Here is a 17,355-nt window from a genome sequence, read left to right on the forward strand (position 1 = left end):
CAGAACATCTTGAAGAAATGGGTAAAACTGACAGGGTATGTAGCACCATTGGTAGAATGCTTGCTTAGCATGCACAAAGCCCTGGGTTCAATCCCCAGCACTATAAAAACCAGATTTCATGGCTGTTCTAGCTTCATTTCTATTGCTGGATAAAGTACCATGGCCAGAAGTTTGAAAGACAGCTCAGCAATTACAGTACCTGCTGCTCTGCACAGGAACTAAGTTCACTTCCCAACATCCGTGCTGGGGGGACTCACAACTCACTAACTGGGTTTCTGATGCCCTCTTCTTGTACCCTCCAGGGGTGCCTGTATTCATATACGTACACCACACAGAGACACAAGTACACACTACACATAATTAAAAATAAAATTTCACTGGGCATGGTAGCACATGCCTTTAATCTGAACACTTTAAAACCCAAAATAAATACAAATGAAAAAATTTTTGGGAGGGAGGATGTTTGTTTGTTTGGTTGTTGTTGTTGTCATCGTTGTTAAGACAGGGCTTCTCTGTGTAGCCCTGGCCACTCTGGAACTCTGTAGACTAGACTGGGAACTCAGAGATACTTCTGCCTCTGCCTACCAAGGACTGGGATTAAAGGCTGTACCACCACCACCTGGCAATAAAATGAATTTTCAAAAAAGACCCCAATCAAAATAACGAGAGAAGAAGGGTTTATTTTGGCTTACCATTCAAGGTTAGAGCCCATCATTTCGGGGAAGTTGGAGCAGGAACTTAGATGACTATCAAGAGCAGAGAATGTCCATGCTGCCTACTTGCTTAACTTTTGCTCGGCAAGATTTCTTTACTCTCAAACATTCCAGAGCCCAGCATAGGGAATGGTGTCACCCACAGTGGGCTCTTGTCATTTAACAGTCAAGACAGTCCCCAACAGATATACCCACAGGCTGACTTGATTTAGGCAATTGTGGAATTGAGACATTCCTCCCTGGTGATTCTAGGTTACAGCAAACTGTCATTTAAAACTAATCTGCTTGGTGGTCTATATCTGTCATCTTAGCACTCAATAAGTGGAGGCAGGGAGATCGGGACTTCAAGGTCATACTCTTTTACATATCAGGTTTGAAAGCGTCCAGGGCTACATATGATTTCTATCTCAAAAAGAAGAGGAGGAGGAAGAGGAAGACAAGGAGAAGGAGGAGAAAGAAGAGGAGGAGGAAGAGAAGAAAATTTAAAATAGCTAAAATGAAAGTGAGAAGAAAGCAATCCTCAATGTTGTCCTTGTTACCCCAGGAACTATATAGCCTACCCTTTGCCAAACAAAAGAGCTGAAAACCAGCCTTACTATTGCCCCAGGATTTGGGGACAGCCACAGCAGTGATGGTCTGCTGACCAGTTTGGAAAAATTGGGGTCAGGTAGCACTATTCCAAGCTTCAGATCCTGAACTGAATCTATGTTTGTGGTAATCATGGGAGGGAGGGGATCTGAAACAAGATATTTTCAATTTTCAATTCAATTCAAATTTTTCAAAAGGGAATTTTGGGGTCTTTATTCCTCTTCGTGATGCCATGCACCCCATAGAAGTTGCCCATGTAGGCATGCTGGCTCACTGCGCTGAAAAACAGTAGCTGTGGATTCCCACGTGCTGTCTCAGCACTTTGGAGCAGCCACAGCACAGCTGCAGGGCAGAGCATGGACCCACACATGCTGGCCTCAAACTCAGAGATTCTCCTGCCTCTGCCTTCTGAGTGCTGGGATTAAAGGTGTGCACCACCATGTGCAACTTTGTTTTCATTTTGTTGGTGTTGCTTGCTTTTTTGAGATAGGAGAGGGTTTTATGTTAGCATCAATCTCCCTATATAGCTGAAACTGACCTTGAGCTCCTGGTCTTCCTGCCTCTAACTTCTGAGTATTGAAATGTCAGGCATAAACCGCCATGTCAGACTTTATGGAAGGGGGATATTTGTGCAAGTGCACACACCTGTACATGTCCACAGAGGTCAAAGAAAGGAGTCAGAGTCTTCCTCTCTCACTCTGACTTACTCCTTTGGAACGGGATCTCTCCCTGAACCTGGAGCCCATATTTTCAGACTAGGCTAGCATCTAGCAAATCCAGCAATAGTCTTACTTCTGGCCCTTACAACACTGGGGTTACTGCAGCACTGTTCTGCTTTGTCATTTGGGTGCTGGGATCAGAACACAGGTCCTCATGGTTAAGCAGCAAGTACTCTTAACCACCGAGCCATCCTTCTAGCCCACACACCTGGTTTATGTGGTGCTGGGGATGGGACCCAGGGCTTCATATATGCTAGGCAACCATGCTGCCAACTGAGCCACGTCCCTGGCCCATATACATATATAATAATATAATATTATATATGTTATATGTTAAATATAATATACATATATTTTAACCATATACTGTTTTTAAAATAAAAAATGTAGAGAATGCAGAAGCATCATGGGTGACCTTAGAGCAAAGACTGGAGAGAGAAAACCAAGTTCAAATCCTCTTCTGATGACAGAATTGGGGTACCAACCAATGACCCTCTCCCTACCAGTATGGTGCTTTTTTATTTTCTAATATTTTATGTTCTTTTCTTTATTTTTCTAACTACCCTTGTACACAATCTTTTTTGAGCAATATTCTGTGAGGTTGGGGATGTAGTTCAGTAGTAGATAACTTGTCTAGCATGAAGTCCTTGGTTTGATCATGAGTAGCACAAATACAAGTGTATTAGCATATATATATATATATATAATGTATAACTTTTATAATTTTGAATGAGGTTTTTTTTTTTTAGATAGGATCTCTTGTAGCCCAGGATGGATTTGGATTCATTATGTGACCAAATGACTTTATTACATTTTTATTTTATGTGCAAATGTGTATGTAAGAGCAGTACATGTTATTAACTACTGAACCATCTCTCCAGTCCCTAAAGATTTTTATTTTTATTCACATGTATCTGAGTCTGTTTAAGTTTGTGTGCATGAACATGTGCATGTGGATGCCTGAAGAGGCCATCAGGTCCCATAAAGCTGGAGTTGCAGGCTGCTGACAGCTGACTGACCTGGGTACTAGGAACCTAACTCAGGTCCTCTGAGAGCAGCAAGAGTTCTTGGCTGCTGAGCAAACTCTCCAGTCCAACACCCTGATTTTTAAATTTTTTGTTTATTGGATGTATATGTCTGTATGACGTGTTTAGGCATGCAAGTGCATGCACTTTATGCATGTGGAAGTTAAAAGACACCCTGAGACATCTGACCACGTCATCCATGTTGTTTGAGACACGGTCTCTTGTTGTTAGGCTGGCTGGGCCTGAGAGTTGCTATGACTTCTCATCTCCCTACCTCCTGTCTTGCCACTGGAATACTGGGATTGCAGACATGCACTACTTCTCCAGCTTTACAAGTGTTCAGGGGATTCAAACTCAGGTCCTCAAACATACCCAGCAAGTACTTTATCCATTGATCCATCTCCCCCACCTACCTCTAGTGCCCATTTTTTGTCCCTATGATAGTTATTATATTTCCTCCAGCTGCTCAGGGCTATGGCACCTCCTTGTAATGCCCTTGTTTCTGATGACCTTCACAGGCAAGAGGTCTGGTTGCTATCTCACGCAGTGTCCCTTTATCAGGACCTCTCTGGCATCCTTCTCATAGTTAGAGTGAAGCAATGACTTCAATGGAGAAAAACACAGAATTAAAGCACCCTTCCCCATCACCTACTGTCAAGGGCATATGATATCCTTATAAGGTTACTGTTGCTACTGACCCTGATCACCTCTCTGAACCACATGGGAATTTTTGTCTTGATTCACTCAACAAATGTTTACTGAGCACCTGCCAAATTCTAATAGTACATTAAGGGATTACAGCAAAAAAATTAAGATACTGCTTTGTCCTCAAATCATAATAAGGCAGGCAAGGACAGATGCCATCGGCACAAGATTTATGTAGGGGGCTGGGGAAACTGCTCAGTTGTTAAGACATGCCCTGTACAAGGACTGGAGGTCAGATCCTTGGTACACACCTAGTGCCTGATGGGTGTTATGGCCCACCTTTAATTCTGTCTAGGTAGGCTAGCAATGTAGATGAACTCTGAGTCTAAGTGTGAGTTCCTGCCTCCATCTATAATGTGAACAATTGGAGAAGATGTCAGATATCAACCTCTGTTCTCTCTGCATGCATCCTAGTGCATATAAGTCCATCCCCCTCCCCATGTGCAAGCACTCACACACATATATACATAGTCGTGTGTGTTGGGGGAAGCATGTATGTTGGGCTAAGGTGTGGATGTAGTTTCAGGGAAAAACATTAGGATGGTAGAACGAGATTGACAGACTTCATAGTAAGCATGCTTGGGGCTGGGGGCTGGAGAGAGATTTCAGTGGTTAAGAGCATTTATCGCTCTTGTCAGCTTCAGTTCCCAGCACTCACATGATGACTTACAACCATCCTTAACTCCAGTTCCAGAGAATACAACACCCTCTTCTAACATCTGAGGGCACCAGGTATACATTTATATATGCAGGCCAAGCACTCATACACATAAAATGAATATAAGAAATGAAAAAAAAAAGAACGTTCAAAGCTGGAGGGATGGCTCAGTAGGTAAAAGCACTTACCAGCAAATGTGACAGCCTTAGTTCAATCCTAGGGATGGAGCACAGAAATGCCCTCATAAATGGCCCTCACACCTTCACACACATGTCGCAACACACATCCACACCACTAAATTAATTAATTAATTAATTAATTGAAAGTAATTAATTAATTGTTTTTAATTGAAAAATGGAATTCTCAGGAGAATCAGAACTGCAGCTCAACTAACAGAATGCTCACCCAGAATGCTCCAGGCCCTGGGTTCTATGTTAGTACCATACGAAATTGAGCATGGTGATGACACCTGTAAACAAAACCAAAGAATAGAGAGGGAAGGAGGAAGAAAGAATGTGTTGGATTCAACTGCATATAGTAGGCCAAAGGGGTCTTTCCAAAATCTCACCCTAGCTCACAAGCCCTGAAAGAGAAGGCTTTGATTAGTGCAGGATTGTTTTGACTTCCTTTGGTGTTCCATCCCTCTCCTAACTTTGTTTTGTTTTATTTTCTTTCTCAGTGCTGGGGATTTTTTTTTCCAGTACAGGACCGCATGCATGCTAGGCAAGTGTCCTCCACTGAACTACATTCCCATTTCTTTTATTTTTATCTTTTTTAAATTTTGGAACAAGGTATCATGTTTCCTAGGCTGATTTGGAACTCATTGTATAGCCAATAGCAATTTGAACTCTCCAGGCTGGACCTCGAACTTGTAGTCCTCCTATATTAGCCTGCTGAGTAACTGTGATTACTGGCCTGCACCACCAAGCCCTACCTGATGGCTGCTGTGCCTTAGTTCCTTTGCAGCCTACCTTATCCTTCATCTTTTTGATTGAGGCGTAATTCATATAACAAAAAAAGATCAACCTAAAGTTTACCACATGCATATTGTTGTACGGCCATCACCATTACCTACCATCTAGGCAGTCATTCTACTTGGTCTTCTGTCTCTGCCCCAGGAAAGCACTAATCCATTTCTTAACACTATAGTTTCCTCTAATCTGCATACCTAAGGGGAAATATAACCACCTATAACTTGAGTCTCTCACTGAACATAGCATACACCCATGTTGTAGTATATCAGTATATCATTCCTTTTTGTGGCTAATATCCCAGTGTGTGTCTTGGTTGAGCACTCCTCCATTGATGGGCACTTGCATCATTTGTACTTTGTAGCTACTGTGAGTAGCACTGTACACTTTTATGTACACTAACATGTACACTTTTACACGGGGATACTTCAACTGTCTTGGGCAGACGTCTGGTAGGAAACTGCTGGATCCTACTGAAACGTATAACTTCGAGAAGCTCTCTGGCTGTTCCATTCTGAGCATCATACACATTTTGAGTGACTGTTTCTCGCCAGGAAGATCAAGAGTGACTCCTGCCTTAGGGTGAGAGGTCATCAAACCTTGTGAAGGAGCTGGGGAATGATGGAGCTGTTGAGGGCCAGCTGACGATCCTGAATAGCCACTGGTAGAAAGAAAAAGCAAAAAAGCATCTACATTCGTTTGTTTGGATTCTGACAATGGGGCTGGAGAGATGCTCTTTTGGATGTTCTTGCAGGGGACTCAGGTTCTACTCCCAGCACGCACATAGTAGCTTACAACCATCCTTAATTCCAGTTCTAGAAGACCCAGTGGCTTCTTTTAGCCCCCATGGGCACCAGGTACACATGTGGTATACTTACATACAAGCAGTAAACATTCATACACAGAAAATAAATCTTTAGAAAAATAAAATTAAAATAAACCCTAAGAGTGCACTGGGGATATATCAGACTAGCGTGCACACAATCTTGGATTCTGTCTCTGTATAAACTGGTCAAGATTACAGAGGCCTTTTATCACAGTATTTTGTTATCATGGTATTTAGACGATGGAGGCAGAGAGACCAGGGGTTCAAAGCCATCCTTGGCTGCTTAGTGCGTCTGAGGCCAGCCCAGGCTACAGGACACCCTTGCAAGGTAACTAAGAAGACCTGGCCAGAGAGGAAGAGAAGCAGGTGGCTCTCCTTATTAACTAGAGAGAAAAGGTGACAGAGAGAGAGAGAGAGAGAGAGAGAGAGAGAGAGAGAGAGAGAGAGAGAGAGAGAGAGAAATGACAGCCAGCAATGCCCACATGCCAGAGAGGGAAAAGGAAGAGGAACTCAGAGACACTTACATCTAGACTTTTCAGGGGTTGGGGATTTAGCTCAGTGGTAGAGCGCTTGCCTAACAAGCGCAAGGCCCTGGGTTCAGCCCCCACCTCCGGAAAAAAAAAAAAAAAACATCTGGACTTTTCTACCCTCCTCAGTTGCTGGCCACCAGCACCATCTCTGCTCAGCCCTCTGCTCTGACTCAGCTTCAGAAGCCATGAGCCAGACAGATGTGGTGGCTCCAGTTGTGAACCCCAGCTCTCAGGAGGCTGGAGGAGGATCGCAAGCTTGAGGCCCACCTTGACTGCTGCCTTTGTTTCTTTTCTGTTGTTGTGACTCAATATCCTGACAAACGCACCTTCAGGGAACAGGGTTTGTTTTGGCTCACCATTTTGTGTCATTCCATCATGTCAGGCAGCAGAAATTGTGGGAACACACTGAGTTCACAATCTGGAAGCAGAGAGTAGCACGCTCTAGTGATTTGCTCACTTTCTCTTAGTCCCACAGTGGGGCTTCCCACCTCTGTTAAATTAATCAAGAGAAGCCCACCAGCCATGCCACAGGCCCATAAAGCTGATGAGTTAGAGTGTGAATATCAATGAACCTCGAGAGAATGTGTGTGGGTGACTAGTAACCTGTCTGTGTGTGGAGTACATCTGTACCCCAAGAGTATAAACTGAGTATGTGTGTATGTGTTGTCTGTGTTTCAGTATATATGAATGTATGTCTAAGTAGGTGTAGGTGAGACTGTGTGTGCATAAATGTCTGTGAATATATGGATATCCAAGTGTGTATGCGTGGGCGGGTGGAGCCCATCCTGAGGCTGCTTCTCAGGGACAGGTACGAGATAGTCCCAGGCTACCTAATTATCCTAATGGGTGCCTTTGCCCTGAGCTGTCAGTGCTCCCCATGTTCACAGTAGCTCTGGAGCCCTCGTCTGCCTTTTCTATGTCCTCCCACTTCTGGAGGCTAGTTCTTCCTAGCCTCTCTACCTTAGCACTTTGTGGCCACAGCCCTGCTAGCCACACATTGACACAGCAGGAGGTCCTGTAGCAGCCCCTCTGTCTGTCTGTCTGTCTGTCTGTCTGTCTGTCTGTCATTCCCATCCCACTTCACCCCCGGAAATGATTAACTCCTAGTTCAGCAGTTTATAACTGCTTAAAAACCTTTGGAACTGGTGATCCTCAGCCAGCCTGGCACTCACCGAGTTCTATAACCCTGGGCTGAGGAGGGATTAAAGTGCCTGCTATGCAAGTTTTAGGACTGGTGTTCCAATCTCCAGAGCCCACAAAAATGCCAGATCCAGCTCACAAGCTCTGAGTTTTGCTTGACAGACTCCACTTCAATGAATAAGGTAGAAGAGTGATCAAGGATGATTCCTGACAAAAATAATTCGACCTCAGAACTACACACACACACACACACACACACACACACACACACACACACACACACACACACACACACCTTCTGTTTTCGCTTTATTTCTGTGTCTAGAGTTGTACATATGTGAGTAAGTGTGCTTGTGGAGGCAGAGTATAGCCACAGCTGCCGTTCTTCAGATGCTGTTCACTTTGCTTTACATCTGTCTTTATGTTACTTTTATATGTGTGTCTGTGTGAATGTACGGCATGTTTGCCGCTCTTGAAGGCCAGGAGGAACCTAAACCCCTGGAGCTGGAGTTACAGGCTCCTGGGAACCACCTAATGTGGGTGCTGGGAGCCACACTTGGAAAGAGCACTAAGTGCCCTTAACCACTAAGTCGTAGCTGAGGTTATCACCTTGGTTTTTGTTTGTCATTTGTTTTGGGGTTTTTTTTATGTTACTGTTATTGTTTGGAGGTATTATTGTTGTTGTCTATTTAAGACAACAATGATCTGAAATTTAGCAGTTTAGCTAGTCTGGTTAGTCAGTCTTTACCTCCCCAGCACTGAGATTAAAGCACACACTACCACACCAGCATTTTTTACACGGGTTTTAGAGATTGAACGTGGGTCCTCATCCTTATGTGGCAAATGCTTTACAGACTGAGCCATCTCCCTACCTTAGCCTTTGTTTTTGTCACCAGACAGGCCAGTGTCCTCAACAGTCCCTAGAAGGCTAGGCCGATGACCCCAGGAAAAGTAGGAAAGAAGGCTTGGCATGTGAATACTGGGACTGGGATACCCCTCTGCACCATCAGCCCCCCTGTGCATTCCCTAAGGCACCAATTCTTGGCCCTTTGATGTGGCCTTGGCTTCCCAGCCCAAGGAGCATTACTGTCCCAGCCATTGACAGCAGCAGACAACAGTAGAACTAACTGCTTGATCTGTGCCAACTACAAACTGCTCTTGAGACAGGGCAAGTCAAATGCTATCATGAGACTCCTAAGGAAAGCCAAGGACAGAACACCATCAAAAAAAAAAAAAATCACCCGGGGTCTGGAGAAATGGCTCAGTGGTTAAGAGCATTGCTCTTCCAGAGGTCATGAATTCAAATTCCAGCAACCACATGGTGGTTCATAACCATCTGTAAGATGACCTGTAATAGGACCTGATGCTCTCTTCTGGTGTGTCTGAAGACAGTGTCCACAGATAAATAAAATAAATCTTTTTTAAAAAGATCAGCAGAACAGGGGCTTCTGTATACCTCTGAAGTTTCCCATTAGATCCTTAGGACCTCCAGTGACAGGAAACCTCTGGCCCAGGCCTTGCTGTTGGATTTGAGCTTTGGATGTTGATTGTAGCACATAGAATCTATAATCCAAGTAGGGGTGGACCAGGGGTGGGATGTCTGGAATGATGGACTGTTCTCAAGGTGCACAGGCAGACTTCGCTAGCCCCGAGCTGACAGTGGACATCTCCCTAGTGCTAACAATATGTATCTCCCACCCCCAGATAGAGCTGTAACCTGGTATCTCCCTGGCTAATGAGCCTGCCCACCATGGCAAGCCCCACTCTGAGCCCCGACTCCTCATCTCAGGAGGCCCTGTCAGCACCCACCTGCTCCCCAACCTCTGACTCCGAGAACCTCAGCCCAGATGAGCTAGAACTACTGGCCAAGCTCGAGGAGCAGAACCGGTAAGTAGGGAGGAGGAGGGCCAATTCCTGGACCCTTCACACTCAAAGCTAGACCTGGGCTGCATAGAATAACAGCTACCACGAGATGCTTAAAGAATGGTTTCTCTTTCATCCTCCCAGTGTGGGCTGCATAAATTGGCTTCTTCATTCAGAAGAGGAAATCCACTTTTCAAAAGGACAAATGAGTCTAGCTTTCCTTTACAAGGCCATTTTTTGAAGGAAGATGTTAACAATCACACCTGCTTCTGTCTTATGGGTCTTGGGGGGGGGCGTGTGTCTTTGAGTTTTCTACCTATAGAATCTCCTCCCTGGGGAATCTAGGCAGAAGCTCTACTGCTAAACCACACTCCCAGCCCCTCGCTGTGGGATTCTAGGGGAATGCTATACCACAGAGTCCTGTCCTTGGCCCCTTAGTGAGGTATTCGAGGCGGGGGCTCTACTGCTGAGGGACAGTCTTGGACTCATACCATTACTCAGGAGTGAAGTAAATCCAGTAGATCAGGAGACACTGGCCACAAGTAAAAAGGTACTTCATTACTTACAGTTCCCAAAAGGAGAGGAGGCAGACCTGTCAGTCAGGAGGCAGACAAGAGCCTGAGGGAAACGCTGGCAAGAACCTTTGTATTGGTTTCCATGGGCAGAAGTGGGTGAGACAGGGCAGGCGAGCATCGAGTCACTGACTTGAAGCATTTCTGTCTGACCCCGGATGCTGGGTACTCAACCCTGAGATAATCTGAGCAGAGTGTAAAAGCTTGAAGGAGGAAGAAGTCAGGAATGGCTCTGGATTGGCTGATTTGCATAGGAGAACATTCACTCACATACAGGCCAGTCCTATTGTCAATAACTGCCTAGCCCTAGGAAGAACACCCCAGTCCCTCCATACCTCCAGAGTAGATACAGTTGTCAAAAGTATCCTGAAAGCATCTCAGCATGTGGAAGGCTACAGCGAGAACATCAAGAGGGTGGGCCAGCCTGAGCTTTGTAGCCAGATCCTGTTTAAAATAAAGGGCTGGACTTATCCACGGTAGAGCACTCACAGGCCCCTAAACTCAATCCCCATTTCAAAAACTAGTAAATGGAAGGATGCTGGAGAGAAGTCGTAGTGGTTAACAGCCCTAGCTAATTGCTGCTCCAGAAGACCCGGGCTCAATTCCCAATATTCACATGGCCGTTTGTAACTCCAGTTCCAGGGGACTGGATGCCCTCTTCTGACTTTGGGGCACCACGCACATAGTGGTACTTAGATACAGACAAAAACACCTAGAATACAAACAAAATAAAATATTTAAAAATAAGAATGACAGGCAGTGGTGGTACCTGTTTTTAATCTCAGCTCTCAGGAAGCAGATGCAGGTGAATCTCTGAGTTTGAAGCCAGCCTGGTTAAGGGAGTGATTCCAGGACAGCCAGGGCTATGAAGAGAAACCCTGTCTCAAAAAAAATCAAAATGATAAGAAGAAGAGTTATTAATTAAAGAGGAAGAAGGAGGCGAGATAGCTTAATCTTTAAAATGCTTGAATGTGATCCCCAGAATCTGTCGTAAAAAGTAATTATACTCAGCATTTAATCCCAGCACTCAGAAGGCAGAGGCGGGTAGATTTCTGTGAGTTTGATGACAGCCAGGGCTACATAGGGAGTTCCAGGCCAGCCAGGGCTACATAGTAAGACCCTATCTAAAACAAAAACAAACAAAAACCTTGTCAAGAAATTCCAGCAACAAGAGATAGGGACAGGCAGATCCCCAAGGCTCACTAGCCAGCCAACCTTGCCTAATTGGAGAGGTGCAAGTTCATGAGAGGCCTGTCTCAAAAATAAAACGGACTCCTTAACAGTATCAAAGGTTGGCCTCTCGCCTTCTCATGAATGTGCAAACACATGCATGTGCATACAGAGAAAGAAGAGGAGAGATGGAAGGAAGGAGAGAGAAGAAAGAGAAAGGGTGTGGTTAATACAACCCCAATGTCCTGGGTACTCTGTAAGTGCCCTCAGCAGAACGTGCATGGAACCCCTCTAGAGAGCACAGACCGTCCCTAAATGTGCTGTGCACAGTTGGTCTGAGAGTGAGCTCATAGAAATAAATACACACGTGGCCCAGTGCTTGGTACAGAAGAGGAACACAAATGACTTTCCAAGGGCCATGGCTCAGGGAGGTTAGGTCACTGGCCAAGATCACTTAGCAAGAAAGGCAGCATGGGAGCTAAAGATAGGACTCAGCAGTCAAGAGCACTTGGGTCCCTCAGAGGACCCAGGTTCAGTTCCCAGCACCCATATGGGGTGGCTCACAACCACTCCAGCATCAGGACATCCAGCGCCCCCTTCTGGCTTCCACGTGTACCTCCACACACATGGCATACACTTGTAGAGATAACAGTTTTAAAGAAAGGAAAGCAGGCAGTGTGGATCTAGTCTCTGAGGTCAGGTGCTTAAGAGGGCCCCTGTGACTAGGAGCCATGGGAATTGTCTGGCCTCCCCTCTCCTACTCTTCTTGCCTAGGCTCCTGGAAGCCGACTCCAAGTCCATGCGCTCCATGAATGGCTCCCGGAGGAACAGCGGCTCCTCCCTGGTATCCAGCTCCTCCGCCTCCTCCAACCTGAGCCACCTGGAGGAGGACACATGGATTCTCTGGGGCCGGATTGCCAACGAGTGGGAGGAATGGCGGCGCAGAAAGGAAAAGCTACTCAAGGTGGCCTGAGGCAGATGTGGGATGGGCATGAGTCTGGCCAGCCTGGTCATTTGTCCACCAGCCAGGACCAAAGTGCAGATGGACAGATCGGACTTGGGAGTGGGAGGGGGTGAGAGAGAGGTCCCTGTGCCTGCTTGCTGTATGCTCTGATGCAATGGTACCTGTACCTATGACCCTATACTCAGGACACTGAGGCAAGAGGCTCAGTGTGGGCTGCATAGTCAAACTTCATGCAAAGAGCGAAGGGCTTGCTTAAAAAGAAGGTGGGGGCTAAGAAAATACCTGTCTGTAAAGTGCTTGCTGCATAAAATTGAAGATCTAAGGTCCATCCTCGGCACCTATAAAAAACTGAGCATGCTGGCACACGCTTGCAATCCCAGCACCGTGGAAGCAGAGACAGGCAGATTCCTGTGGGAACTCCTAGCCAATCAGCTTAGCCCTGTGGGCAGCCACAGCCTAGTAAAGAGACCCTGTCTCAAAGTACATGTGGATAGGTCAGCAAGATAGCTCAGCAAATAAAGGCACTTGCTGTCAAGACTGGCAACCTGAGTTTTCTCCACATGTACAAGAGGTTCGACTCCTTCAAATGCAGGTACAAGTTGTCCTCTGTTACATATAGCCTACACACACACACACACACACACACACACACACACACACACAAAGCATGAGAATTGGGATCATAGCTTAGTGGTGGAGGAGTCGCTGAAGGATGGGGAGCCCCCAGTCAGCACGTGACTAGCTAAAAGCACAGTGACTCAGATGTCCTCTACCATCCTAAAAGCAAGTGTAAGCCATGCCTGAGGTGCTGGACTGGGTTGGCCTTGGGATGGCTGCAGTGCACGGGGCAGACTGCAGCCTGAGCCTCCCTCCCCACCTCTCCCCACCCATGGCAGGAGCTGATCCGAAAGGGCATCCCACACCACTTCCGGGCCATCGTTTGGCAGCTCCTGTGCAGTGCCACAGATATGCCCGTCAAAAACCAGTACTCCGAGCTCCTCAAGATGTCCTCACCATGTGAGAAGCTGATCCGAAGGGACATTGCCCGCACCTATCCAGAGCATGAGTTCTTCAAAGGCCAGGACAGCCTGGGCCAGGAAGTCCTCTTCAATGTCATGAAGGTGAGGCCCCAGTAATGGCTCCAGCCACCTTAGGAACAATCCCCACTTAAGATGGCTGCAGAGAGGCTGGTGGGAATCCTGTGTTCACTCAGCCTCCTTCCCTTCTAGGCATACTCCCTGGTCGATCGGGAGGTAGGATATTGCCAAGGCAGTGCCTTCATTGTGGGCTTACTCCTCATGCAGGTGAGTTGCCCTGGCTCCATCCCCAATATGTACATAAGAGCATTCCCTGAGTGTAGTGACCTGCTAGGGCCAGATACTTTACCATGCAGGACAGGAACAGGGCTTAAGGAGTGTTGGGGGGGATTGGGGATTTAGCTCAGCGGTAGAGCTCTTGCCTAGCAAGCGCAAAGCCCTGGGTTCGAGCCCCAGCTCCGAAAAAAAAAAAAAGACAAAAAAAAAAAGGGGGGGAGCATTGGGACAGGGAAGAACCACAGGCTAATGATTTAGGGGGTTATAGAGGTTTACAGGGAAACCAGAAGACTTAGGGAGAAAAGAGATAGCTAGGTGTGAACAGGTGTGAACAGGTGTGTCTCAATCAGGGAGATGAGACTGAGGCACTAGAAAGGTTTAAGTGCAGCTCCATTGTTTCCCATTAGTGGCCCTCAGCAAATAACTTCAGCCACAGGTCTTCCATCAATGAATAGTATTGACCGTATTTATGGTTTGTAGGATGGGTCCCAGTAGCCAGGTACGATTACAATAAATATAAATGGAACAGAAACATGCCCCTGTGTAACACTGTGCAGAGCCCAAGCATGGCTTCCCACTCACACATACACTCACACACATTGCTGGTCCCTCCAGATGCCTGAGGAAGAGGCCTTCTGTGTGTTTGTGCGGCTGATGCAGGAGTACCGGCTACGGGAGCTCTTCAAGCCCAGCATGGCCGAGCTGGGACTCTGTATCTACCAGTTTGAATACATGCTACAGGTAAGCAGGCCAGGGATGACCACCCTGAGGTTATCTCCAGAACACCCCTAAACTGGAAATTCTAGACCTAAGAAATTACCCTTGGGAGCTGAGACTATGGCTCAGTTGGTAGGATCCTTGCCCATCATGCACAAAGTCCTGAACACCACCCCTAGAACTTTATAAACTGGGCACGGCAGTACACATCTGTCATCCTATGACTTAGGAGGTCGAGGTAGAGAGTCAGAAATTCAAGGTCAGTCTCAGCTACATGGGAAGTTCAAACCAGCCTGAGTTACATGAAACCCTCTCTGGAAAGAGGTGGTGGTCAAACATGCCTGGAGCCTGGTAAGGTGGTACACCTTCATGATCGTAGTGCTTTGGTTTATGAGACAGGAGGATAACAAGCTCAAGGCCACCCTAGGGCTACTAAGTAAGGCCTCTCTCAATGTCTAGGAACTGGGACGTGGGGAGGTTGTAGTATAGATCAGTGGTAGAGGGCTGGGTTGGCACATAAGAATCTTGAGTTCAATGTGAAGTTCTGTGGAGAAGGAAAAGGAGGAAGTGAGGGGGAATGGAAGGAGAAAGAAGGAAGAACTGAATGGGGCAAGGAAAGGAGGAGTCCTTTCCCACTCTGTCCCTTCCTGTGAGGTGAAAGCATACAATTGTGGAGCATGCTGGGAGGGACAAGGCTAGCCACAACAGGGGGCTCTTGGCTCCCAAAGGGGCTTCCAGAACCACTAGGGCAGAACAGGAGGAGGAGCGCTGGCTCCATGTGCTAAGGGTGTGGTAGAAGGAGGGGAAAGTGTTGTCTGCCTGCCTCTGCTGATTACGGGGGAGCTACAGACATCTCCATTTATAAATAGCAGTCCCCACAGGGCTCACTCCTGGCTGGCAGACAGAACGTGTTTATGCTGTATGTGTATACACACACACACACACACACACACACACACACACACACACACACACACACCCCACACCACTCTTGTACTCTTATCCTCTCTGGCCAGCTTCAGAAGCCCATGGCAAGAAAAAGGTGCCATCAGTGAGTTGTCAGTAAAGGCTCCTCTCCCAGGCGCTGAGGACAGGCAGGTAGCACTCCCTGGGAGCTGCTAGCTGAACAAACAGGAGGCCCAGGCACCTACAAAAATGAAAGCAGAGGCTTGGGGTAGCGTGCTTGCCTAGTATTTGTGAGGTCCTGGGTTTGATCCCCAATATCCTTCCCTACCCTCAAAAAGAAAAGAAATGTCACAGCGGGACGTAGTGATGAGCACTCTTAATCCAACAGGCTACAGAGAAAGGCCTGGTTAAAAGAAAGAGTAGGACAGGAACATAGCTCAGTCGAGTGCCTGCCAAGCATGAACAAAGGCCCTGGCTTCAATTCCCTCCTGTGGTAGTTGGCACTTTAGAAGTAGAGGCAGGAGGAGGACCAGGAGTTCAAGGTCAGCTCAGCTTCATAGCAAGTTGAAGGCCACCCTATAATATATGAAATCCTCTTCCAAAAATGAAGTATGGTTTGAGATGGCTCAGTCAGTAAAGTGCTTGCTGTATAAGCACAGGACCTGGGTTCAGATCCTCAGTATCCTTGTAAAGCCTCGTAGGCTCCTAGGAGGATATTCCTGTTATCTTCATGCTGGGAGGCAGAGACAAGAAAATCCCTGGAGCTGCCTGGCCAGCTAGCCTACCTAGCCAAGTCAGAGGCCTCCAGTTCAGTGAGAGGCAGCGTCTAACAGTCAAAGGACAGTGGACATGGGAGTTCACACCTTTAATTCCAGCACTCGGGAGGACGAGGCAACCAGATCACTGTGAGTCATAAGCCAGCCTGATCTTCAGAGCAAGTTCCAGGAAGAAGACAGCAGCGTCAACCTCTGGCCTCCACATAACCCTTTACATGTATACACATATGAACACATACAAGCCTCCTATACATACACACAGATAAAAAACAGTTTGATCCCCAGCATCTGCCCTCCTCAAAGCTAGGAAGCAATTATAACCCCAAGCGGAAGACTGGAGACTTTCACAGCCTAATGTTTACACAGCCAAGCAAATGTTTAACTGTGAGCACAGAGGAAGCCCAGAGTTCTGATGCCCTCTCCAGCTCCCTTTCCCCAGTGGTCTGCTACTATCTGACAGCCTGAAGTTGAGGTCAATCCCATTTTCCCAGGCCCTGCTTGTAGCCCCATGGACTCAAAGGTCCAGTATTTCCCAGCTTCCCCCCAAACACAGTAGCTAAAAGAGGACCCAGGAGGAATCTGGGCTGCCCAGGGTAGGTCAGCAAACACTCCTTGGAGGTGAGAGGCACCGAGGCCCAATACTTCCCTCTCGGTGCCCACCAGCCTCCCCCTCCCCACACAGGAGCAGCTTCCGGACCTGAACACCCACTTCCGCTCACAGAGCTTCCACACATCCATGTATGCATCATCCTGGTTCCTCACGCTTTTCCTCACCACCTTTCCCCTGCCTGTTGCTACCCGGGTCTTTGACATCTTTATGTATGAGGTGAGTGCCCTGCAGGACACCCTGGCCCACTCCACTCTGCATGCGGAGGGAAGCACAGCCCACCTCCAAAAGAAGAGTCATGACTGACAGGACAAAGGAAGGGCTAGAGTGCAAGGAGGGTCTGAGCCTGCTGGTGGGAGGACTGGAAGCTCGTTGGTGAGGGGTGATTGATGGGAGGACAGGGCCTTCAGGTGAGAGGACAGAGGCTCATGGGACTGTGATTGACTTTGCAGGGACTGGAGATTGTGTTCCGAGTTGGCCTTGCCCTGCTGCAAGTGAACCAGACAGAGCTGATGCAGCTGGACATGGAGGGCATGTCCCAGGTGGGTCAGGTGGGCTGGGAAGGTGACAGGCACAGGAGTCCTTCCCATGT

The 17,355-nt window shown here is 47.2% G+C and overlaps 1 protein-coding gene across 4 annotated transcripts in view; it reads left to right on the forward strand.

Annotated features, from left to right (window-relative positions):
* Positions 1–17,355, forward strand: part of Evi5l (ecotropic viral integration site 5 like) — a 38,105-nt gene that overhangs the window by 5,699 nt on the left and 15,051 nt on the right. For all 4 annotated transcript variants that reach the window (XM_032886416.1, XM_032886418.1, XM_032886417.1 and 1 more), the window contains exons 2-8: positions 9,580–9,762; positions 12,255–12,444; positions 13,341–13,565; positions 13,674–13,748; positions 14,373–14,498; positions 16,839–16,982; positions 17,216–17,305. In XM_032886416.1, the coding sequence (XP_032742307.1) occupies positions 9,611–9,762; positions 12,255–12,444; positions 13,341–13,565; positions 13,674–13,748; positions 14,373–14,498; positions 16,839–16,982; positions 17,216–17,305 (1,002 nt within the window). In that variant the 5' untranslated portion in view covers positions 9,580–9,610. The remainder of the gene's footprint in view (positions 1–9,579; positions 9,763–12,254; positions 12,445–13,340; positions 13,566–13,673; positions 13,749–14,372; positions 14,499–16,838; positions 16,983–17,215; positions 17,306–17,355) is intronic.

This window comes from Rattus rattus, chromosome 16 (genome assembly GCF_011064425.1).
Source record: "Rattus rattus isolate New Zealand chromosome 16, Rrattus_CSIRO_v1, whole genome shotgun sequence".
Classification (NCBI taxonomy): domain Eukaryota; kingdom Metazoa; phylum Chordata; class Mammalia; order Rodentia; family Muridae; genus Rattus; species Rattus rattus.